At 37.0% G+C, this 26623-nt stretch overlaps 1 protein-coding gene across 1 annotated transcript in view; it reads left to right on the forward strand.

The window, feature by feature from the left end:
• Positions 1-3437: 3437 nt before the first annotated feature.
• LOC113079353 (NACHT, LRR and PYD domains-containing protein 12-like) overlaps positions 3438-26623 on the forward strand; it is a 73284-nt gene continuing 50098 nt past the window's right edge. The window contains exons 1-6 of the mRNA XM_026251605.1: positions 3438-3590; positions 19386-19478; positions 19750-19842; positions 20129-20221; positions 25969-26053; positions 26226-26421. Of these exons, the coding sequence (XP_026107390.1) occupies positions 3547-3590; positions 19386-19478; positions 19750-19842; positions 20129-20221; positions 25969-26053; positions 26226-26421 (604 nt within the window). The 5' untranslated portion in view covers positions 3438-3546. The remainder of the gene's footprint in view (positions 3591-19385; positions 19479-19749; positions 19843-20128; positions 20222-25968; positions 26054-26225; positions 26422-26623) is intronic.

Genomic DNA, 26623 nt, shown 5'->3' on the forward strand with positions numbered 1-26623 from the left:
TAGTAGTAGTACTAGTAGTAGGCTATGTACATTCTGCTGAACATTTCTGTATGCACCACAATCGAAATGCACACGGACTGCATACGCACTGCAGACAGATTATGTGTGAAACAGCTTGTCGAGGTTTCCATTGGGAAGCTTCTTAAAAAAAAAAAAATCTCTGAAGCAAGCCCGGCGGCTTCAGCTGCATCCATGTTAGCACGTCACGTTTTGATGTGGTAATTTCACAGTAGGCATACACACAGGTTTAAAGACTCGTTCTCGCCCCTACAGATTCAGCTAGGTATACGTCCGCGCTAATATATCAAGGTGAAAGTCATCATAGATCGTCTAGTATAGACCCAGCCCAACTTTGAGAATAGTTTAACGCCGATATTTTTTTTATCGCCCGGTAAGAGTATCACGTTAACGCAGCATGTTAACACCGATAACGGCCCACCACTTGTCCTGAAATATTATGTGGGTCCAGTACTCAAAGTGAGTACCCACTGACTGATAAAGTAAGGTGACAATATTGTCCCTGGAAAGTGGCACATCTGGTCACCTGGTATACGCACATACAACAAACCAGAACACAACCTAAAAACCGGTCTGTCACACATGGGCAAGAATTGACACTAAAGCTTGCTTGATGTGTGTGGGTCAAATGAAAGTGAAAGTCGTGACATTTGCCAAGTATGGTAGCCCATTCTCGGAATTGGTGCTCTGCATTTAACCCATCCAAGTGCGCACACACAGCAGTGAGAAGTGAACACAAACCCGGAGCAGTAGGCAGCTATAGATCCAGTGCCCGGGAGCAACTGGGGGTTCAGTGCCTTGTTCAAGGGCACTTCAGCCATGGGTATTGAGGGTGGAAGGGTGGAAGTTCATTCACTCCCTCCCACCTACAACTCATGCCAGCACCAACAACTCGAACCTGCGACCTTCGGTTACAAGTCCAACCCTCTAAACATTAAGCCACAGCTACCCCAAATCTGGCCCAAATGACCTCTGCCAGAACTAGCCATATGTGCTATAATTTGGCCCTGATGAGGCCCGGAAATGTATGCTATCAAGGGAACAACTGGAGCTTGAGTGGAGCGTTGGCGGATGTTAAAAGAAAACCGATTTTCATTAAAAAAAAATAGATGTAAACTACACATTCGAGTTAAATCGATAAAATCGATTTACCAGCTCTAATAATTGTAGCATATTTTATTTTTTATTTTGGAGGATTGGGAGTAGAGCGCAATTTCGTGGGTACCCCCCAGCCTGCGAGGGGCATGTGACGAGTGGGGCGGGGCCAGAGCCGTGGAATGAGGCGAGGCCGGTGGAGTTGATTGGGAAATGAGCGACACCTGCACCACTCACCGGTCTCGCATCCCACGGAGGAGATCGGAAGGATACAAAAGAGGAGCGACGACAGTGAAGGCAAGAAAGGACCAGGCCTGGATTTTAATTAGTTTTTGGGTTTTTGTTTGTTGCGCGGCAGTTGTCCGTGAGGGGCTGTCACACTGTTTTGTGTTTATTTTATTATTAAAACTCAGAGGTGGAAAGTAACGAATTACATTTACTCGCGTTACTGTAATTGAGTAGCTTTTTGTGTACTTCTACTTTTTAAAGTAATTTTTTAAAATCTGTAATTTTACTTTTACTTAAGTATATTTTGTTTGAAGTATTGGTACTTCGCTACATTTTAAAACACATTAATTACTGAGTAAAAATAAAATAAAAAATAATAATAATAATTCGCTCCCTGGAAACTACGTCAGTAATAATGGGCAGGAGAACAAACTGGCGCTAAATCACAAGAAAGATGCAGACGGACAAAACAGGCGTTAGTGGTGCAGACACCGCTGAAAACGAAACCCAGTCATATTCTGAAGTTGAACTCGAAGGAAATGAAGTGAACCCCTGGCCATATTTATGCTCTAATGCAGTGTAAACTGTGCTTACCTAGAGACACCAAACTAGCAGCTTATAAAATCTCGACATCAACCCTTCGTAAGCATGTACGAGGTAAGCTAAATAATTGCAACGTTGCATTGGTGGTTAAAATGAAGCTTTGACATTTTAGCAAGAGGTTTTGCACAAATTAGGCAAAAAGACTGGTGGCGGAGTTGTGCGATATATCTGGGATTATCGTCTGCTATAATATTGTTGTTTTAAACAATGTGCGCGCGCATTTATAGTGCGTTCTTTCACTGTGTGATTCAGTCTGTTAAAATGCATTTAAACTGATCACAAAATTGAAGATATAGGGGCAGCACATTTACATATATAATTTCATATAGTAAATCAAAATCACACAAAGAATCGTCTTTCCTCCAAAAATCATCCATGATTATATATATAATACAATTTAATATAATATACATATTTTACAACAGGTCAGTAAACAAGTTAATTAAGAGACTTGCGTTTTAGATACCCATATTGCCTGTTTTTGCTCTATTTTTACAACAAAAAATAATTCCAAACATAGCCACCAAAGCACAGTTTTGCATCTCTGAGCAACATGACTGGTTTAGTTCCTGAATGAACAACCGTTTTAAAATGATTCGGTTCAATCGCAATGACTCACTTATTAACAGTGACTTGCTGACACATACTGGCCATTTTAAAGTTCACAATTAAAGTATCTTTTGATTTTTTTTTTTTAAATCATTTATTTCTTATCATTTCAAATGAGTATTCAATATTTTATGCCTTGTATATCAAAACATTATTCATGCATTTGTAACTGCAGGTTAAATGCATTCTTGTCCTGCACTAAACAGTGTGTAAAATACATTCTAAATGCCACTTCCGATGAAGCTTCTGCATTTCCTCTGCATTAAAAGATGAGTTTGTTGATACTGATTTGCCTGGTAACAGCCCAAATGTTTTATTATTCTAAATAACTGATTTCTTTAATTAAAAACAACTAGTTTGAGATTAATAGGCCTGTGCCAGGGGTGTCAAACTCAGTTCCTGGAGGGCCATATAGCCCTGCAGAGTTTAGTTCTAACCCTGCTCCAGCACACATATCATGTAGTTTTCAAATAAGCCTAAAATGATTAGATTAGCTGAATCAGGTGTGTTTAATTAGGGTTATATCTAAACTGTGCAGGACTGTGGCCCTCCAGGAACTGAGTCTGACACCCTTGGTCCCATTTTTGCCTCCCCATCACTGTTAAAATGCAACTAAGTAATTTTTACTCTGAGTAAATTTTAAACAAGCTACTTTTTACTTTTACTTGAGTAGATTTTTAGACTGGTACTTTTACTTGTACTTAAGTAAAATTTCATTCATGTAATGGTACTTTTACTTGAGTAGAATATTTTTGTACTCTTTCCACCTCTGTTAAAACTTCATTTTGAATGCACGCCGGTTCCTGCCTCCTCCTTCCGGTGATTGTGAAGTTTTTATAGTGTTACACAAACATTCAACGCTAGTTATTGTATTCATCATTTGTTCCTCTGAACTCTCATGATCTTGATCTGATTGTCATGTCCAGGTCATGATGAGCATCTGATCGTCTTCAGAGACACAAAGATCTCAGTGTTGAGCTGTTCATCTGCAGTATGTCAGAGAAGAGAGGAAAGATGAGTCTCTCACACAAACAGAGGTAAGACTGAGTCTGCTTTCACAGAAAAACAACACTTTCAACAAGCAGTATTTTCTCTCACTATTGTCATGTCAAATGATTTGCAAATCAAGTAGAAGTTCCTATAAATGTTTTTAAAATGTCACATGATAAAAACAGCTTGAAACTTGTTCAATGTATAACACAGAAATATTTAACCTAGTTAAATATATTTGATTTAACCAGTGTTGGGCAGTAACTAGTAACTTAGTTACTTAATATTACTTTAGTACTTACTAGTGTAAGTAATTACTAATAAAAATTCAGTAATAATATAACAATTACTATCAAGTAAAAAGTAGTTCCCAGTGCAGCAGGCAAGCTTGGAATATGGAAAAGCTCACATTCAGCAGACAGAAATATTGCGTTATATTGATTTTGTCAGGGAAAATGATGATCTGAACATTGTTGTGTAAGTTGTGTCCCTCTGATCAGCACGTGGTACATTATATTGCTATAATGAAAAATCCTTTTGGAGAATTAAAGTTTCTTACAGACTTAATAAAATATAATTGTACCCAAGGGTAATGGAGAAATTACAATTAGATTCAATCTAGGGCTGAACAATTAATTTAATATCAAGTACAATTATGGATGCCACAATTATATAATCGTCTATATAAATAGTCCACTTATGTTACTCTGCATGCTTAAGATGTTATTTCTTTCTTTCTACATCTTATCTTAAGGGTTTTCCATTTTCCATTTCCATTGTTTTAGTTTTAGTATAACATTATAATACCATTCATATTTTTACTTTTTTATAATTTAAAGAAGAAACCAATCCAATGTATATTTTACTATAAAAAAGCACATAGAAAAGTTTTTGAGTTAGTTTTTTTCAGCTTGTTTATTTTCATATAAAATATGGTATGCAGTTGCATCAAACAATGATAAACAGCATTGGATGTAAATTGTAATAATCATAATGAATAATTGCAAATACAATTTCAAGGGATTAATTGTCATAATGGTGCAGCCCTAATTCAAGCATGACACATGAAAATTAATGAGATTAATACAAGACTTCTATTTGAATGTCACTATCAATCACTAGAATTTTATGTGGAAGATGCACAGTTACAACTTCTGTGGGGCGTGAAGAAAAAGTCATGTAACTAGTACTGTAATTACTGTTGCCAGAAAGTAATAAGTAAAGTAACAATATTAGTTTTGAAATGAGTAACTAGTAATGAAGAATATATTACATTGTTTGAGTAACTAGCCCAACACTGGAATTAACATGTGTGATAACTCCCACTTCAACCGCAGAATTAAAATATTCAATATTTTGAATTTTAGTTTCAGGTTGTACTTTTTGTGGATCGAAAATTTCAATAATATGGTAACTTAAGCAAGTCAAAATAATCATTGCAAAATGAAGTATCTTTTGCTGTAAAGTGATTTGCTGTAATCTCTCTCTCTCTCTCTCTCTGTCTCTCTGCATTGCTTTCTGGGAGTGAATGAGCGTGGCCAGGGAGCGTGCTTGGTGGCTCTCCTGTTTGAGTTGCTTTTTTCTTTTCCTCTTCTTTTTTTTTTCCTCTTTCTTTATTTTTTTTATGTGTGTGTGTGTATTTGAGATTTTTCTTTTTTGTTTTTTTGTTTGTTTTTTTGTAGGGGGTGGTTTGGGGTGTGGGGGAGCATGGCGGATGCAGGTGTGCGGGGTTTGAGCTCACTCACGCGTCGTCACAGTGTAAAGGTGGCGTCTGCTGTGAGCGTGGAGAGCTGTTGTTTAGCTGTGGGTGAAGTTGTGGGAAATAAGAACGTATTGTCTGCCTCAAGGATGAATAGTTCTATCGTTATCTTTTTAAGTACAGTAGAAAAAGGAAATGAGTTAGTTCAGAGAGGAATTGTAAGTGATGGCGTTCTTACCCCTGTTTTACCACTTTCATTATCGTCAAAAAGAGTCACTCTCTCGAACGTACCGCCATTTATTAGTGATGAGGTATTAACACAAGTTTTGTCTCGCCATGGAAAAGTGGTCTCTTCGTTTAAAAAAATTCAGACGCTCAGTTTACATGATTGTGAACAATGACGCTGACCTAGCTGAATTTCCGAGTGGATGATTTTGACTATGTGGTGTTTATAACCAGTGTTGTAGTCGAGACCAGCTCATTCGAGTCCGAGTCCAGATCGAGTCCAGAGAGGGTCGAGTCCGAGTCAAGACCGAGTTCAGAAAGGGTCGAGTCCGAGTCAAGACCGAGTTCAGAAAGGGTCGAGTCCGAGTCAAGACCGAGACCAGAGAGATTGGGTCTGAGACAAGACCTAAAGAAATCTTCAAGAGTATGTCAAATGTTTGGTGGAAACAATAAAGGTTAAAAGGGCCACATAGTATGTGGTGTAAAGGTAATTTTATTAGTATTATGAAGTGTTACTTGTCAATATTAAGTGCTCATTTTCACATAACATTGTTGTACCACTATACACATCCATATAACCTTTCTAGTACACATAATATTACTGTACGACTCTATATTGTAATTCTACATAACACTTCTAGAACAAGTAACATTACTGTACCACTATACCTGTAAATGTTCAACTGTAACAGCTTTTACATAACTTTTAACATTGAAGCTTAACTAATGACTGCTAATATCCTTACAATGTATTGGATTATGTGCACTTTAGATGTTGTGAAGATTAGAGATGGGCATAATTACTTTTCAAAAAAATAAGTGAGGAGAACATCCTGCTACCCAACCGAGCACGATGTGGTCTCATGATCAATCCACCCCAACTAAAAACTCTCTCTACTGGCGCAGAGGAAGCGGGGACTGACAACAGTCACCATTTTATCACTTTCTGTAACAGCAACGGATAATCTAATGCTAATTTCCCTGGATGGTGCGTTTTAATGCAGGGTAAAATACACACTATTTTTTTTAGTTACGGAGGGCATACACACAAGAGCCGAGTGACTGTCCAGGAAAATTTCATCCAAAAGTGTGTATGTGCCAGGGGAAGAAAGCTGGATCAAATGCCATATAAGTTCAATGCATTCTGTCAGACATTGTTTTTGAGGGGGAGATGTTTAGTGTTGAGACAGTCAGTCTGTGTCTGTATTCATTATATAATTTAATTAAACAATATTTGTTTTTTTTTTCTGTGACCATTTTGTCCTACTTTGTAAAAAATAACACAGTTGAGAGAAATAATGTAGCAATGTGGCTTTCTGGAAAGCGGGATCACTACAGGCGGATGGCAGGAGGGTAACTTAAGGCCGGTGACACACTGGCTGCGTGGCGTCTCTACTGCGTGCCAGAAGCGTGGTGGCTGCTTCGCGTTTTCTGTGTCTTTACACACCAGAAGCGTGCCTGCACGCGGCGCTTGGCGCACTGCTGCGGCTGTAGGTGACATAGAGGGAGGCCGCCAAAAAACCAGGCTCTTGTCTTCATGACAACAATATCAAATTAATTTTTTTATTTTTTTACACACCTACTGATAAGACACCATCAACAGTATTGACGGCAAAATAGAGTATGTTTGACAGGTGCAATATTTGAAAATCGATCATTATTAATTTATTTTTAAAATTACATTTATATCTGAATTTATGTCAACCTATAGACTTTCAATTATCAAAATGTCATGAATTAATATGTATTTGTGTACAAAATGACATATACACATATTTTCCTAGTATATTTTGCCTGGAAACGCTTCCAACATGCACGCGTGTCGCGTGAAAAATAGGCGTCGGTTCTATTTCTAGCATGCACGGGTTTTCCGTGCGTCTCACGCAGGCAGTCTGCAAGCTCTAACCTGTTTACATGGGAGCCGAATTAAAAACAGACACGCCACGCAGCTGAGACGCTTGCGCCATGCATCCAGTGTGTCGCTGGCCTAACGTCTCACGTCAAAAGAAAATCACCAGTCATTGGATGTGTCAATCATACATCAATTTAAATAAACATTAACATACAGTAATAATCATGAAATATTTTGATTGGGACTCGAGTGGACTCGGGCATAAGTCCGATTCCTAATATGTTCGAGTCCGAGTCAATACCGAGTCAAAATGCACACGAGTCCATGACAAGACCGAGACCATTAAAATACGGTCTCGAGACCGAGTCCGAGTCTCGAGTACTCAACACTGTTTATAACCACCGACAGGATTAAATGTTACGGCTGCGGCATGGCCGGCCATCTGGCCCGAGCCTGTCCCAACAAACAACGAACAGCTAGCGCGGAAGGCACAGCTAACGGCGGTGAGCCGCCAGCCGATGAAGCAGCCGCGGTGGAAGCAGCGGTGGCACAGGTGAGCAACCGTGTTGGCGCTCGTGGTGCTGGGACTGCGGTGAACACAGTGGTTTCAGTGCAGGAGGAAATCCAAAGTTCAAAAGAAGTTGAAGACGAGGGAGACCAAGGTGAGTCAAGTGATAAGAGTTGTTGAAACTGATATGGGGGATGTTCGGGAGGTTGATGGTGGGCCTAATGAAACTGGTATGGAACAAACAGTGTTTAAGGTGCCATTGAAAAGGAAGAAGTCAGACAAGTTTTGTGATTTTCAGCATTTGAAGAAATTGGATGTTGAAGGTGCCTCTGATCATGTCGACTCAGAGAGTGATAGTGAGTCATCTGACTCGAGTGTTATTCTGTCACAAAGTGAGTTTTCCAGCCGCGATTATGATGTAGATGACATAAAAATGTTCCTTAAGTCAACGAAAAATAAGAGAGGAGTTTTAGTTAATGAGTATTTCCCAGATGTAGGCCAGTTTGTGGAAAAAACGAAATGTTTTATGGCTGAAGGGCGTTTTTCAATCGAGAAGTGTATCTGTTAAAGAAAATAGTGAGGAAACTCAACGTGGATTTGAATGATGGCAGTGAAAAAGTTTAATGCAATGAATATGATTCAAAGCTGTCTGTTTTTTTTGCTTTTTATTTTTGAGCATGACTGAAGTGTGTATTGCATCCTTAAATGTGAATGGTGCAAGAAATAGCAAAAAAAGAACTGAATTGTTTGAAGTTATTAAGCAAAAAAAAATGTATGTTGCTTTTATTCAAGAGACACACAGTGATATTAAAAATGCGGCAGACTGGATGAGGAATGGGATGGGTTTTCTGTTCTGAGTCACAACACCACACTAAGTGGTGGTGTAGGAATTTTATTTTCAAAAAGTTTTTGTCCAGTTTCATATCAAGTTGATGAGATTGTGAAAGGAAGACTCTTAAAAATAAGAGCAATTTTTGAAAAATATCTGTGTTTATGCTCCTACATCACCAATGCAAAGATTGTTGTTCCTAGGTACACTAGGTTCCACGTTACAAAACTGTAATACTGAAGACTATCTATTTTTAGGTGGTGACTTTAACTGCACAGAGAGTCATATTGACAGGAATCATATTGAGCCTCACATGGCTTCTCGTGCATGTCTTAAGTTTATAAACATGAACATGAACATGGGGAAGTCGTGGCCTAATGGTTAGAGGGTTGGACTCCCAATCGAAGGGTTGTGGGTTCTAGTCTCGGGCCGGACGGAATTGTGGGTGGGGGGAGTGCATGAACAGCTCTCTCTCCACCATCAATACCTCGACTTAGGTGCCCTTGAGCAAGGCATCAAACCCCCAACTGCTCTCCGGGCGCCGCAGCATAAATGGCTGCCGACTGCTCCGGGTGTGTGCTCACAGTGTGTGTGTGTTCACTGCTCTGTGTGTGTGCATTTCGGATGGGTTAAATGCAGAGCACAAATTCTGAGTATGAGTCACCATACTTGGCTGAATGTCACTTCACTTTCACTTGAATGATCTGTGTGATATTTGGAGGCATTTTCATGATGGTCAGAGACAGTATACATGGGCTCATGCTCGTGATAGTTTTGTGTCTCTTGCAAGATTAGATCGTTTTTATAGTTTTAAACATCATTTGGGTATTTTTAAAAACTATTTGTCCAGTAAGTTTTCTAAATCAGATTAAGTCTCGGAGTGCCTATTGGCATTTTAATACAAATCTTTTGTATAATAAGGAATTTAAGGAGTTCTTTAAGGTATTTTGGGAAGATTTTAAAAAGGAAAAAGGTTCGTTTCAAGATTTAAAGCAGTGGTGGGATTTTGGAAAGGTACAAATAAGACAGTTTTGTCAACAGTACACTTGCAATGTCACCAAAGAGTTAGATAATTCTATGAAAACCTTGGAAACAGAGATAATTAAATTGCAGAACTTAGCTGATGCATCGAGTAATCAAAATTATACAGAGATGATTTCGAGTAGAAAAACACATTTAGCAGACCTGCTGGGGTTGAAAACACAAGGAGCTCTGATTCGTTCTCGTTTTTAAGTCTTGAACAGATGGATGCACCATCTAAATATTTTTTTAGTCTTGAAAAAAAAAAATGGGCAAAAACATTTTTTGCATGCTTTACGCTCTGAGACAAATATTTTAACTAGTCATGCAGGAATATGTGAAAGAGCTTGTAATTTTTATGAAAATTTGTATAAGAATGAGTTGGGAGCAGGGTGGGATTCTGAGAGTCCGTTTTTTGTAGGTCTGGGTCAAGTGTCAGAGGGGGGCAATGCAGATCTCTCAGGTGCTTTAAACATGGGGGAATTGTTTAGTGCCCTGAATAGTATGGATTCTGGAAAAGTGGCAGGAATTTATGGACTTCCAGTTGAATTTTATAATTTTTTTTTGGACCGAAATAGGGGAGGATCTTTTGTTTGTGCTTAACGATAGTTTGGCCTCAGGCAGGTTGCCTGTGAGAAGCAGTAGAGCTGTCATTACACTCCTCCCTAAAAAAGGGGATCTTTTAGAAATCAAAAACTGGTGTCCTGTTTCGCTTCTATGCTCCGATCATAAATTGCTTTCTAAGGTTTTAGCTAATAGGTTAAGGAAGGTAATAGATCAGGTGGTGCATTCAGATCAGACTTATTGTGTTCCGGGTAGGTCTATTTTTGATAATATTACCCTTATGCGGGATATTTTTGATGTCTCCAAGTTGCTCGGTTTTAATATTGGACTTGTTTCACTGGATCAAGAAAAGGCTTTTGATAGGATTGAACATCCTTATTTGTGGAGAACCTTAGAAGCTTTTGGAATTTGTCAGGATTTTATTGATAAAGTGAAAGTACTTTATGGTGATGTTGAAAGTGTACTAAAAATAAACGGTGGCTTATGCACTCCCTTCAAGGTCTGTAGGGGTATAAGACAAGGTTGCTCATTGTCTGGAATGTTATATTCACTTGCTATAGAACCCTTGTTGCAACAACTAAGAGAAAAAGTTTGTGGTTTGAATTTACCTGTTTGTAGAAACAATATAATTTTATCTACTTATGCTGATGATGTGGTGGTTTTAATTGATGGCCAAAATGATAAACATAATGGAATGGAAGTTTCAGAGGATTTTAAAGCTTTATCATCAGCAAAAAATAATTGGAATAAAAGTGAGGTGATTTTAATTGGAAACTGGTCAAAAAGGAAACCAAAATTGCCTGATGGCCTGAATTGGGGAACAGGTGGTTTTAAGTATTTGGGAGTGTACTTGGGAGATGAAACATTCCTTCAGAAAAATTGGGAAGGGGTTGTTGATAAGGTAAAAGGAAAGCTTGAAAAATGGAAATGGCTAATACCAAAGATGTCATATAAAGGGAGAGTATTAATTTTGAATAATTTAGTAGCCTCCAGTCTTTGGCATAGGCTGGCTTGTCTGGATCCTCCTTCACAAATTTTAGTTGAAATTCAGGGCATGATGGTCAATTCTTTCTGGGACAACTTGCATTGGGTGCAACAGGGTGTGTTGTTTTTACCTAAGGAGGAAGGTGGCCATGGTTTGGTACAATTGAAAAGTAGATTAGCAGCGTTTCGTTTGCAATTCTTACAAAGATTTTTGTATGGATCAGTAGAACAATGGATGGCGGGCTGTTGCATGCTCCATCTTACACAGTGTTATAGGGGTGGGGCTGGGTAAATCCTTGTTTTTAATGGATCCTCTCAAATTGAATGTGAGCATATTGCCAGTGTTTTATGAAAATCTGTTTAAAGTTTGGAATCTTTTCAATTTAAGGAGGAATGAGATGACACCTTTCTATCCACTGGCTTTTGGAAGAGCCTTTAATAAATGGAGCTAGTTTTGATTTAACGAAGGACAATTCATCCTTTCATGGACTAAATGCGCTATTGTTGGATTCACAAATTTTTACTTTGGGACTTTTGATTCACAATGCCGGGGTGGACTTTAAATATACAGAAGTGGCTTCCTGCTTAAAGATCAAGTCTATGCGGACTGTTGAACGGATGCTAATGAGTTGGAAGTCACTGGTCAATGATGAAGAAAAAAGACTGTTATTGTACACTAATGGAGTAATAAATGCTCCCATTTTACAAGACTGTTTCCCTCTTTTTACGTTGTTTCCCAAATTAGAGGGTTGTAAGGGACCTTTTCTGGATGGTGGAAATTGTTTGTGTTTGGACTTTTTGACCGCAACTGGTAAGGCTTTTTATAAGATATGTGTTAAAGTTTTTAATAAAAAGGTTTTGAATGGAAAAGTTGACACATCTTGGCGCAAAATATTGGGTATAGAAGAGAGTGTGAAACCTGAATGGAGGTCACTGTATAAGCCACCGTTACCCAAAAGGTCAGGGGATATGCAGTGGAGACTTCTTCATGGCGCCATTGCAGTAAATGCTTTTATTTCTGTTATTAGTCATGAAGTTTTGTCTGATTGTCCTTTTTGTTCAAAAAGAGAAACCGTGTTTCATGCTTTCATGGAATGTAACAGATTGAAACCGTTATTTTTATGTTTGGAAAAAAAATTCATTTCTTTTAATGAATTGTTTTTCATGAAAATTTTTGTTTTTGTTTTTAAATTTGTTAGAGGTAACAGGTTTACATGTCAGCTTTTGAATTTTGTTTTAGGGCAGGCTAAATTAGCTATTTATATGAGCAGGAAAAACAAGGTGGAGAGATTGTCTGGTGACGATGTGGTGGTTTTGTTTTTAAATTTGGTGAAATCAAGAGTGTTGGTTGATTTTTGTTTTTATAAGTCTACGAAGGATTTAGACACTTTTGAGAAGAAATGGTGTGGTAAAGGAGCTTTGTGCTTAGTTATTGAAGAAGAGTTGTCTTTTACATCTTTGATGTAATTTTTATTTCAATGCTATTATTTTTTGGTGACATGATTTAACAGTTAGAAGTGTTGTAGCAAGTGTACTAAAAAATGTGATCTATTTGTAATAAAAGGTGTTTCAAATTCTCTCTCTCTCTCTCTCTCTCTCTCTCTCTCTCGGTGCATGCTGGGGGTTTTGGGGGGAATGTGAGCGTCTCACAGGTGAGAGGAGCGTTCTGGGGGTAGTTTTCCTTTACTATTCCCGTTTCTTTTTTTCTTTTTTTTTTTTCTTTTTTTTTTCTTAGTTAAAGGTTTAATTTGAATAATTTAGATTTTGAGGAAAAATAGTCGGCAGGTAAAAGTCTTTCTCATGTCAGGCAGAGGGCAGAGATGGAAGTTCCATCTGGGTCGCTCCGCCATGGAGTCAGGTGTGTACCTGACGCTTGTGTGACAGTCGAGGACGTGCTAGTCGCTATCGGAGAACAAATTGGATTCGAAAATATTGTATCCGCTTCTAGGATGAACAAGGCCGTGGTAGTGTTCCTAAAGGATCAAAGTTTTGTGAGTAAAATCATCGTGAGCGGAGTCCGGGTAAGTGGATCGTTTGTTATTGTTTCACCTTTGGTGTCGCAGTCGTCAAGAGTGAACATTTCGAATTGTCCACCATATATACCCAATACGAGCATTGAGAATGAACTGCAGAGGTTCGGGAAAATAGTGAGTGGAATGACTTTAATTCCACTTGGGTGTAAAATGGAAACTTCAAAACATGTGCTGTCTTTTAGGCGGCAGTGTTTTATGGTTTTAGAATCGCCGACGTTGGACATGTCGTTTCGGATTAAACATGAAGACAAATCGTATATGATCTATGCGAATACCAATCATTTGAAATGTTTCAAGTGCGGTTTTGTCGGGCATAAAAAAATGGATTGCCCACAAAAAAACACAAGCCGTGGACAATACTGATAAAACAAATGAAAGTGAACAGGCGGTAGAGGGTGAAGCGGATAAAAGTAAAGAAACTTAGACAAATGAAACCGATAAAGAACAAAGTGAATTGAAAACTCATGAACAAAACGAACATAGCGTTACTGAAAACAGAGGCTAAAAGGAATCGGCTGAAAAGGAATCAGGGAAGAAAAAAGAGAAAAAAAATAATTGTGGGGGAGAAAATAAGAGGAGGAGTTGTGAAGAGGCAGGGACTAGTGACGCGAAAAAATCTCTTCTTGAAGGTTTGATTGAATTCGACACTGTTGAGAATCAACTTGATATACCCTTGTCTCAGCTCTCTGAAAGCACTGATGTGAATGAAGAGATGGCTGAAGATGATCGTATTTCTGAAATGTCAGATATTCCCTCCAATTATGACGAGAATGAGTTGTATACTGTAAAGAGAGAAATGATTTCCTTGATGAAACATTTGGAAGAAAAGTAGAAGTAAAAGATTTTTTCCCTGATGTGAAAAAGTTTTTGGCTTCAGTGATTTAAAATACAAAAGGCTGTCGGTTATGAAGAGCTAAGCAGAAGAAAGAGATTCAGATTGAAAAAAAATGGTAACAAACTTGAGAAAATAAATTTTATTTTAATTTCTTTATAGTTGAGATATGAAGGAAGCACAAATGGTGAACTATGTATCCCTTTTTGGGTCCCACTTTATATTAGGTGGCCTTAACTACTACGTACTTACATAAACAAAAAAGTACAATGTACTTATTGTGTTCATATTGTATTGTAAAAAACTTTTGCTGCTATTGAGGTGGGATGGGGTAAGGTTAGGGAGAGGGTTGGAGGTATGGGTAAGTTTAAGGGTGGGTTAAAGTGTAAAGTATGGGTCAACAGTGTAATTATAAATGTAATTACAGAAATTAAATACAGATGTAATTATTGTCGTTTTTTTAAATATAAGTACAATGTAAAAACATGTATGTACACAATAAGTACATTGTACTAAATTATTAATTAAAATGTAAGTACATAGTAGTTAAGGCCACTTAATATAAAGTGGGTCCCCTTTTTGTCTTGTTTTCGCTTTCTTCCCTTTTTCTTCCCTCTTTTTTCATGGAGAGCCTTAGAATAGGAACTATTAATATCAATGGGGGAAGAGATTGTAAGAAAAGAGCATGTTTAAATGAATATATACATAACAAAAATATTGATGTAACATTTTTACAAGAGATGCATAGTGATGTGAAAATTGAAGTGGATTGGAAAATGGGGTGGAGAAGCGATTTATATATGAGTCGTGGTACAAATGTTAGTGGAGGAGTTGCTATTTTATTTTCAAAGACGATTGATATAACTAATGTGTCTGTTAATGAAATAGAAAGAGGAAGAATTTTGGCTGTTCAAGCAAGTATAAATGGGTTGGTTTTTGTTTTTATTAACATGTACGCATCAAATAATGGAGCAGAGAGGATACACGGTTTTAATTTTTTTTTTAATTTTTTAAAGAAAGGTGTGATGAAAATGCATGGGTGATCTTAGGGAGTGATTGGAACTGTACAGAAAACTTTACTTTGGACAGAAATGGGGAAGAACCTCACCCCTCTTCTGCCAAATGTTTACAGGATGTTATTAATAATTCTAATTTAGTTGATGTATGGAGATAGCAACACCCTACAGTTAAACAGTATACGTGGGTAAAGGCTTCTCATGACCATATTAGGACTGCCAGATTAGACCGATTCTATATTAATACAAGTAAAAGTAATAGAATTTTAAAATCTACAATTTGTCCAAATGGGTTTTCTGATCACCATTTATGTATAATTGATATAAATGTAAAAAAGTCACAAAGCCATAGCTATAACTGGCATTTTAATGTGAAATTGCTACAATATGTGCTTTTTTGTGAGAAGTTTAATGTGTTTTGGATGGAGTGGAAAAAACAGAAAAGTAATTATGATGATATTGTTCAGTGGTGGGATATAGGAAAAGCACAAATTAGAATATTTTGTCAAAATTATATTTATAGCACAAAAGGTAGGATAGAAAAAACTGTTTCTGAATTAGAAAAAGAGATAAAACAGATTGAAAGTGAATTAATTGTTGGTGATGTTGAGACAGTTGGAAAGCTGGAAGAAAAGAAAAGAGTTTTAGCTTCTTTATTTCATGAGAAAGCAAAGGGGGCTTTAATTAGAGCTCGCTTTGCATTTGTGAGAGAAATAGATGCACCTAGTTCCTTCTTTTTTAATCTTGAAGAAAGAAAGAGAAAAAAAAATGATGTTGCATTTGAAAGATTTAAATGGGAATGTGATTTCAGATCCAAATGAAATGAGAAAAATTGCTTTGGATTTTTACAAAGACTTATTTGCAGAAGGACAATGTGATAAGGGATGCATTGAGGAACTACATAAAGACTTTTTACTACATAATGACTCTTTCCGATGAACAGAGTAAACAGCTTGACTCTGGCCTTCAGGTAAAAGAACTGTCTGAAGCTGTTCAGAAACTTTCAACTGGAAAAACACCTGGTATCGATGGACTGCCGTCTTGAGTTCTATAAACATTTCTGGAACCAACTGAAAGACGATTTGTATGAAGTTTTTAATTATTGTTATGAAAAACATGAATTGCCTACTAGTTGTAAACGAGCAGTTTTATCTCTTTTACCCAAAAAAGGTGATCTAGGTATGTTAAAAAATTGGAGACCTGTGGCTGTGTTATGTACAGATTACAAAATTTTGGCAAAGTGTCTTGCTAATAGATTGAACCCTTTTTTTTAGAATATATGGTCAATGAATATCAAACATATTGTATTCCTAATCGAACAACAATGGACAATCTGTTTCTTGTAAGAGACATAATAGACATTACAAATTTGAACAGTGAAAATGTTGGCATTCTCTCAATTGACCAGGAGAAAGCGTTTGACAGAGTTAGCCATTTTTACTTGTTTAAAACGCTTGAAGCTTTTGGTGTGGGTCAGAGTTTTATTTCATGGATTCAAATGCTGTATAAGGATGCTTCTGTCATGTTGAAAGTGGGTGGTGGGCTCAGTCGGCCTGTTGCAGTGCTGAGAGGAATCAGACAAGGATGCCCGCTTTCAGGGATGTTGTATTCATTGGCCATTGAACCCCTTCTTTGCAAGTTAAGGAAGACACTCCAAGGGATTACAGTTGAGATGCCTATTAAGCTTGTTGCATACACTGACGATGTTACAATTTTTATTAAGAATGAACGAGATGTGTCTGTTTTAATGGAAACACTGAAAATTTATGAAAATGCGTCAACAGCCAGAGTTAACTGGGAAAAGTGTGAAGGTTTCTTTTGTGGACAAAGAAAAAATCCACCAGTGCTCCCAGGTGGTGTTAAATGGAGTAAAGATGGCTTTAAATGTTTAGGGGTTTATTTAGGGACGGAAACATTTAAGACAAAAAATTGGGAAGGAATGGTGGCGAAGATGTGTAGCCGGTTGTCTAAGTGGTCGTGGGTGCTACCACAGCTATCCTATAGGGGAAGAGTTTTGGTGACCAACAATCTAGCAGCTTCGGCACTGTGGCACAAAATGAACGTCTTGGATCCGCCAGATGACATCATTCAGGAATTGCAGAAAAGATTGGTGGATTTTTTCTGGACTGGACAACATTGGACTAAAGCTGCCATACTTTTCCTGCCAGTGAATGAAGGTGGACAAGGGTTAGTAGACATTAAAAGCAGAATCAAAACCTTCAGACTGCAAGCGGCACAGAAGTTGCTGTATTCAAAGAGGTGCTGGACTGATACTGCTAAAGCCCTGTTGCACAAAGTTGATGTTTTTAAAATATGATCTACAGTTGTTTTTAATGAATCTGACAGTAGTGGACTTAAAAGACACTTCTGCTTTTTATAAAACAATGCTGAAAACATGGACATCAAATTTTCAATTGGAAAGGAACTGGTCTGACTCTGAATTCTGGATAAAGGAAGAACCTCTTTTTCATAATCCCTTATTTCAGGCAAGAGTGCTTAATTAAAAAAGTCTTCAGAAAACAATGGCAAGAGCTGTATGCACTAGGATAAAGGATTTAAAGCATCATGACGGGTGGAAAAGTGCAGAGGAAATGAGTGATCTGACAGGAATCAAGTCCGTCAGATTTATGAAACATGTAATGGATGTGATTTTTTTTTTTTTTTTTTCATCTCTTCCTTATGCCTATCATCGGAACCCAGGAGAAGGGATTTTGAATGAAAAGGGAGGAAGAGAAAAATTTTCCTGATCTTCCTGTTTCAGCTCAAGTGGAAGAAGAACCACAAGAGGAATCAATCCTCACTTTTAAGACTCCACAGATACATGTTTTTAAAGAGGCTTCGAAGAAAAGTTTGTATCTGAACTGCATTAAAGTTGCTCATCAGTCAGTTCTGAAGAACTGTAGGGAAACAAAGTGGACGGAAGTGCTAGGGCCAAACTCTTCTCCTAGAAGATGCTGGAGGTCATTGTATAAATCTCCCATTGAAAAACGAACTGCAGACCTACAATGGAGAATAATACATTGGGCAGTAGCTACAAACAGACACTGCATATCGATCCCACTGTAGAAAAGAAATGTCCTTTCTGTGATTTAGAAGAATCAACTGATCATCTGTTTTTATATTGTTCTAGACTGAGCGGGGTTTTTCGGACATTAAAAACCTGGATTGAAGAATTAGGCGAAGAGTTTAATGACACCATTTTCATTTATGGACTGAAATATAAGGTCTCTGAAAAGAGAAGAATAGGCATAATAATTTTTTTTAATAGCGGAGACTAAAATGGCAATATGGGTAACAAGGAAAAGAATGATAAAAGAAGATACTTTAGTTGACCCAGAGAGAATGTTAAGAGGGTTTGTGACTTCAAGGATCAGAGCAGAATTCGTTTTTTTTTTAAATTGACTAAAAATCTGGTTGTTTTTATGGAAACATGGGGTTTAAGTGAAGTCTTGTGTTCTATAGATAATGAGGAAGAACTAATTCTAAATAGTTAAATATGATGGTAGGCAATTTTTTTTTTATATGTTGTGTAGCGATTTTTTTTTTTTTTTTTGATTTTTTTTTTTTTTTAATTACATTATTTAGATGTTATTAACTTTGGAGTGTTATGATATATGTGGTGATTTTGTGACATGTATTTATTCAATTGAGAAAGAAAAAAAAAAGTTTCTTTTTTTGTACAAATAAATAGATTCAAACGTCTCTCTCTCTCTCTCTGAGCTTGATTGATTATAACATAACTTTGTTAGATTGCATTGAGCTATATAGTTTTTTAACGATTACACAGGAACCTCACTGACTTGATTCTGGATCCAGGTCTGTAATTATTTAACATATCTTGCTGAATGTGTCTTAATTTTTCCTCATGTAACAAGTCTGTCTGTGATCATGGGCATCATTGCATTCATTAAACTGGTACTAATAATACAGCAAAAATCGTATGTATAACAGTCAGAACAATGTCCGGCTCCGGAAAGATACTGTTTGAATTCCATTTCTGTATCTGTATAAGAAGTGTACTTGTTGAGAAAGTTTGATGCTGAAGCTGTAAATAACGAAAGGATGGGTGAGTGTTGAAGCTGGGGTCAGTGTCACTATCGTTAGAGAAGATATAAATGAGGAAGGTGAGAGAAGTGAAACGACTGAGACTGAGGAGAATGTAGCTGAATGTGTTACATGAGGATGCTACTTTTCTCTTTTTTTTTGCATAATTTCTTTTTAGTATTTTATTTTATTTTTTGTATTCAAAAAAGCTCTCCTCCTTTTCTTTGTGTCATCAGTGTAAGATCAGGCTCACATGTGTCTGTGAAGAGTGACTGGTCAAAAGGTGAACCACCGTTATTCAGTGAGGAAACACCATCAGCTACTGAAAGGTATTTCATGTGTTTTTGTGTTAAAACATCGCATTAGCTAATTTCACCACTGGGATATTTTTGATAGAAATTAATTAAATGACACAATAAATCACAGAGTTTCTGCTTGTTTCTTAATTAAACTGTGTCTGAGACCATAAATTCACTCTGGAAAATACATCTGCAATCAAACATGAATGTGTCCATCTACAGAAATGCCCATTTACAACATTAAACCTTTTCAAATGAGACTCTCTCTCTTCCTCCCTCCCTCTCTCCCTCGTGTCATCAGTGTAAGATCAGGCTCACATGTGTCTGTGAAGAGTGACTGGTCAAAAGGTGAACCACCGTTATTCAGTGAGGAAACACCATCAGCTACTGAAAGGTATTTCATGTGTTTTGTGTTACAACATCGCATTAGCTAATTTCCCCACTGGGATATTTTTGATGGAAATTAATTAAACGACACAATAAATCACAGAGTTTCTTCTTGTTACTTCATTAAACTGTGTCTGAGAACATAAATTCACTCTGGAAAATATGTCTGCAATCAAACATGAATGTTTCCATCTATCTACAGAAATGACCATTTACAACATAGCATTAGCTAACCTTTTCAAATGAGACTCTCTCTCTCTCTCTCTCTCTCTCTCTCTCCCTCGTGTCATCAGTGTAAGATCAGGCTCACATATGTCTGTGAAGAGTGACTGGTCAAAAGGTGAACCACCGTTATTCAGTAAGGAAACACCATCAGCTACTGAAAGGTATTTCATGTGTTTTTGTGTTAAAACATCGCATTAGCTAATTTCACCACTGGGATATTTTTGATAGAAATTAACTAAATAAAACAATAAATCACAGATCATAATATCTACTTGTGTATTGAAGTCAGTCTGGAGCTTCATTCCAGTAATACAGTTACACAAGCCGCAGCAAGGAGGCAAAAATTCACCATAGAGACATGAATATGTCCTTCCATCTGTTTAATTACCATTCGCAGCATTAAACATTTCAAATGAGACTGAAGAACTCCTGGGGGCTGATTCATAAAACAAGTTTACCAAATAAGCCAGGCTTATTTCAGTTAGTCTGACTTATTTTCACTTGATTTGGTTTCATAAAACAAAATTACCATAGCTCAAGCTCAGTCACTATGGCAACTTATGCTGGGAAGCTAACCTGGTCCAGAGCAGACTTACTGTCAGGCTAAAATGAGCTCCTCTATGACTGACCATAAGGAACGCATTGATATTACCACTGACTCTCTCACATAGACTACAATTAGTTGACTCTTATTATTAGTCCAAAAATAAAAGTATACAGAAAATGCAACCTAAATAATCATTTAAAATAAAATAAAAAATAGGCTAAAACTGACTATATTAAATGTATTGTTGCCAAAATCTGTCTGTAGACTAAGAAAGTTTTGCATGTTTTATAAATTATTTCCTTTATTTTAGTAAAACGTGAGGCACTGTATAATTTTGCTCCCGTTGTTAAGGCCTAATTAAAACAAGAAATTAATAAATGAAACCTGCACAATTTAGCTAAATCACTGAAATGTCATGTTTAAACTCAAATTCGCTCATAATAATCAACAAAATGCTAATCAATAATCAAAGAATGCTTCACATCTCTAGACATCTCTAGTAACTAGAAAAATCTTTTGTGAGGGGATTTAATAGGTATTTAATAAGCAGCCCTATTAAATACCCTCCAGACATCTCTAGTAACTAGAAAAATCTGGGGGGCAGACTTATTAAATACCCTCTAGACATCTCTTTTAAAGTTTTTAAAGCATTTTATATGTGTTTGCATAAATTCTGCTTTCAGAACAGTCCGTAATGGAAAGATGCCTTAACATAGATTTTTCCTCTGAAACACAAAAACAAAAATTTTAATAAAATTTTTATTTTATTTTTGAGAATGGCCAACCCTTCTCCGTTCTGCAGATATTGTTGCTTCTGGTATGTGCATTGTAAATCACAGAAAGTCTACATAATATGTTGTCTCCCAAAAGCTCAGCTCTTTTTTTGTCACGCATTTGTATTTCAGCCTATAAAACACGTTCATAGATGGATACTTTTCAGATTTTCTGGACTCTGTTTGGGGTTTAGAAAAACAAAGAGATGGTTCAGTATATTGGTAATGAATAGGCTACATTCTGTGAGAATTTATTTCACATTCTAAAAAATATTGTTTGGACGCAACAAAAAATTTTTTTTTTTGAGTTAAGACAACTTCTGAAATTAAGTAATGATAAGTAACTACTGTATTTTTCAGACTATAAGTTGCACTTTTTTTCATGTTTGGTTGGTCCTACGACTTATATTCAGGTGTGACTTATTTATAAAAATTAATTTGACATGAACCAAGTGAAAACATTACCGTCTGCAGCCAAGAGCGGGTTGTATTCTTCTCAGGCATCCTGTAGTCTGCACTGAAAACAGAGAGCCCTCTCGCGGCTGTAAACCGTAATGTTTTCTCTTGGTTCTAAATAAATGCGATTTTATAATCCAGTGCGACTTATATATGTTTTTTTCCTTGTCATGACATATTTTTGGACTGATGCGACTTATACTCAGGTGCGACTTATAGTCGGAAAAATATGGTAATAAACTATATTGCACTATACAGTAGTCAACATTTGAATTGGATCAAAACCTTTCTTCAAAGTTGTCCTAAAACCAACAATTATTAAGTTGAATATTACAATATTTTGTAATAACTGCTCACACTTCCTTGGAATTAAGACTAATATTCGAACCTTGAGCTGATCGCCGAAGCGAGGGAAACCTCTACCACATTAGGCACTGTTTCTAAATTACACCAAACTGCCAAAAAAGTGTGAAGTGGCGCTACGCACTGCATCCGCCAGCTGCACGCAAGAGCAGAGTCTCCCGCTCAGCACTGCATTTGCGCAACAATGTAAAGTGATAAGCCGCATCATCCATTCAGCTGTGACACAGAATTATTGATATTGGCGTGTTGTGTGAGACATGAGAACATTAAATGTTCTGTAGTGTTGCTGGCTGAAAACATCCACAAATAATGTTAACTGCATGAAAAGTAATCTGTAAAACACCAACACAGGCATGTCAATTCAGCAAGGGAAATAGCCGCAGCCTAAGACCTTCTGTAATGTAGTTCTGAAATGAATTGTATTCTGATATAAAAAAAAAAACTAATAATAATTCTGTACTTGCATGGAAAATATATACACATTATAAATAAATTAATCAAATTAATATATCTTTTTTTCTTGACAAGTTTTGCTTGTCTGGCGCCCGAACAATTTAAATTCAATCGGTTTTATCAGGAAAATAAGCCACAAAATGCGTATTCGCGTTAGTTGACTCCAGAGGGTTAAACTGGTGTGCAAAAATGTTGACACAAACACAGACAAACGTACATCTATTTTTTACCTTGGTCTTATGCTCTCGTAAGGTGAATCGATACAAACCGCAGATGTTCTCCAGAACTCTTCCACTCTCGCGGATTCATCCCCAAGCAAAACCCTTGGCACTGCTCTGCTGGTTTTTGTGCCTTTCTCTGATGCGAGTGGTGCACCAAGGCATGACTCAACAAAAGACAATACAGATCCTGGGTAAATTTTACTAGGTTAAACTGGTGTGCAAAAATGTTGACACAAACACAGACAAACGTACATCTATTTTTTACCTTGGTCTTATGCTCTCGTAAGGTGAATCGATACAAACCGCAGATGTTCTCCAGAACTCTTCCACTCTCGCGGATTCATCCCTGAGCAAAACCCTTGGCACTGCTCTGCTGGTTTTTGTGCCTTTCTCTGATGCGAGTGGTGCACCAAGGCATGACTCAACAAAAGACAATACAGATCCTGGGTAAATTTTACTAGGTTAAACTGGTGTGCAAAAGTGTTGACAAACACTGACAAGTGTACATAATTTTTTTTTACATAACATACACTAGTATGTTATACACCGCTACTCTAGCCCTCTCTTGTTTCCCCCAAGAGACATCCGAAAACAAATACCCCAATAATTTATTAAACACGGGCCAATTCGTACCCAAAATTATCGGATGCCTGAGGTGCGGATTAACTGCCACCTCTATTCTATGTTTTTCTCCCCTAAATTTAATATCCACAGGCAAAATAGGATAATTCACCACTTCCCCGTGTACACACCGAACCCTAACCATGCGGCTACTATCCAATGCCCCCAACTGCTCCCCGGGCGCTGCAGCATAAATGGCTGCCCACTGCTCCGGGTGTGTGTTCACTGTGTTTGTGTGTGTGTGTTCACTGCTGTGTGTGTGCGCACTTTGGATGGGTTAAATGCAGAACACAAATTCTGAATATGGATCACCAAACTTGGCTGTATGTCACTTCACTAATCACAGTATATAATAATATAGGCTTAGCTATAAACAAAAATAATAATAATAAGTTAAAGCGAAACAAAAGGTAAGGTTGGGCTTACCTCTTATTCGGGACTAATCCAAACATTTCCATATTAGTGATGTTGCCCATTTGAAGCTTAACTGTTATTCATTAGGTAAAATAGGCTTTGTAGTGCACACGTGTTTCAGTATTGACAGAAAAAAATCATAATGAGCAAAAATGTCAAAGTGGAACATTTCTTAACATTTACAGATGAAAAATATACCTGTGATGTGTCAGTTATGCACCGAGGAAAGTACAACATCTCAAATGCATTAAACAGCACAAATATTCGCTGTTTGCCATTGTGGATCGATTTGATCCATGATCGACATTATGGGCTGCTTAAGAAGCCTTTTAAGCTTGCACATCAAATTATCCTGACTCATTGAACCCGGGTCAAATTGTCGTTTATGAAACCGCTATAGTCCCAAATTATTTGTTAGGTTATTTCAAGTCAAGTTTTGGACTTGAATCCTCTGCTTTTCTTAGCATATTTTATGAAACAGCCCCCTGTTGTTTTTTCTGTTATTTGTGTAATTACTTTTCTCCTTATAGGACAGAAAAACTTAAACTAAACTAGTACTTAAATAGAAACTTCTCTTTAACCACATTAACTTATAATTAGTGGTGGGCATAGATTTTTTTTTATCTAGATTAATCTCACTGTGATCTTGAAATTAATCTAGATTAATCTAGATTAATCTAGATTAAAATGGCTGAACTGCCGAAAGCATTCATAATATGTGTGTTACCCAAATAAAATTGACAAACAGTAAGTCTTTGAGAAGGGGTTTATCAAGCTAGGTGGTGCATTAGAAAAGGGGCTCATCTTCTATTTCCAAAATGCATCACAGAGTGCTTGAAAAAGCTGTAAACTAATTCCACCTCGCACAAGGTGCAAACCTTACGCCTGTTTCACACCAATGTTTATGTTTTTTTTTCAAGTTTGTAGGTGTCAAGGTACAGAAACCAAATAATTAAATGTAAAATAGCACTGGATAGTCTTCAATGTAAAAATGAAATATACAATCAAACCCTTTATTCAGACACCTTCAACATTTCTCACATTATTACAGTTTTGCTATATATATCAAAAATTATATCTGGTGTCTGAATAATTTTTAGTTTGACTGTTAAAACTACAAAGATATTCAGTCAAGAGCAGTGAGTGATTTTCTTTCTTTCATTTTCTTGGATTAACATTACAGCAGCCAGTAGCTAAATTAGACGCGGTCACTTTGAGACGATGAACGCATCCAATATAATACACATCCCATTATTTTCCTCAACTGTTTACTTTCACTTAAGAAATAACTGACAGTTTTTTGAAGCATAGTTTCCAAGGTGGATATTTTGACATTTTGTATGTATTTGTCGGCACAAGAGCAAAAATAAAATTCGATGTTCAAGTGTTTTGAGATGCCTTTCTCTGCGTTAGCCCTGAACACCAGAACAACGCGAGTACTTATTTGGGCTCTTTCACATCTTTTTGTTGGTTCAAACTGCGATTTTGTATTTGTTCATTCAGGTGCAGGAGGGACTTTGAGGTGAACTTCGCAGAAGAGAGCTCGGTTCAGTGTTACTGTCCGTGATACGCGGCTCTCTCTCTCTCCGCACCAAACACAGCGCGAGAAACCAGCTACTCTGTTCAGCTTTTCCGCGTCTTGTTTTTGGATGCTTTAATGTTTAAATCGACAAGCTGTAAGGCTTAAAAACATGTGAAAAAGATAAGCTTTCGTGACGATGTGCAGCAGTGGCCCGTCAACTGTCCTGAGCATCCTTTTAGGCCGGCCCCAGCCAGTCGGTTATATAAAATATCAAGGTGAAAGTCATCATAGCTTGCTTAGTATAGACCCAGCTCCCAACCCAACTTTGAGAATAGATTAACGGCGATATTTTTTTTTATTGCCCGATAAGAGTCTTGCGTTAACACAGCACGTTAACGCCGATAACGGCCCACCACTACTTATAATAAAGCTGCACAATAGCTGCAGCTTATAGCTATTTGTCCTCAATTAAAAAATAGCAAGAGCTTCGCTAATATTTTGCCTTAACCACATTTAATTTTATTCACCATTTTAACAGGCTGCAATATGAGACATTAGATTCAGACTTCCAGATTAACAGGAAACACAAGAATTTCACAGTCAAACTCATAGGAATCTTCCAGGTAGGAAAAAGATTTCATAAATGTTTATAACAAACAAATCAGTTACTTGACAATGCTTCTTATTTTGTTTAAAAATATTTTTAATTACTGAATATATAATTTGGACTAAATGAATGTGAATTTGGTTTAATTTTGTTCTTTTTTTCTTTTCTTTTTTTGTCTTTGTTTGTAGGATCTTGAGAAAGAAATAACCAATTTTCTAAAAAATGAGCTGGACATGTTTAAGAAAATTTTACAAAAAGAGGACATGCAATACTTTGTGAATTACTTTAATGAGAACAGATGCAGTATTAAAGAAGCAGCTCTTGATCTCACGCTCTACTTCCTGAGAGAGATGAAGCAAGATGAAGTTGCTGATACTCTAGAAGGTAAAAGACTCAACGCTGCTTCTAACGCTGTGTCAATCTGTTTTCTCTTCCACAATAACGGTTATGACTTATAGGGAGATTATTTGCTGTTCATATGACTCTCATATTATTTGTTCATAACCTGCCGTATCCTCCAATCACAGATTTCCTTTAGACTTACACATTCTCTTCTGTACATAACAATCCCAGAGACTAAACTGTG

Source organism: Carassius auratus, unplaced genomic scaffold (assembly GCF_003368295.1).
Source record: "Carassius auratus strain Wakin unplaced genomic scaffold, ASM336829v1 scaf_tig00027763, whole genome shotgun sequence".
Classification (NCBI taxonomy): Eukaryota; Metazoa; Chordata; class Actinopteri; order Cypriniformes; family Cyprinidae; genus Carassius; species Carassius auratus.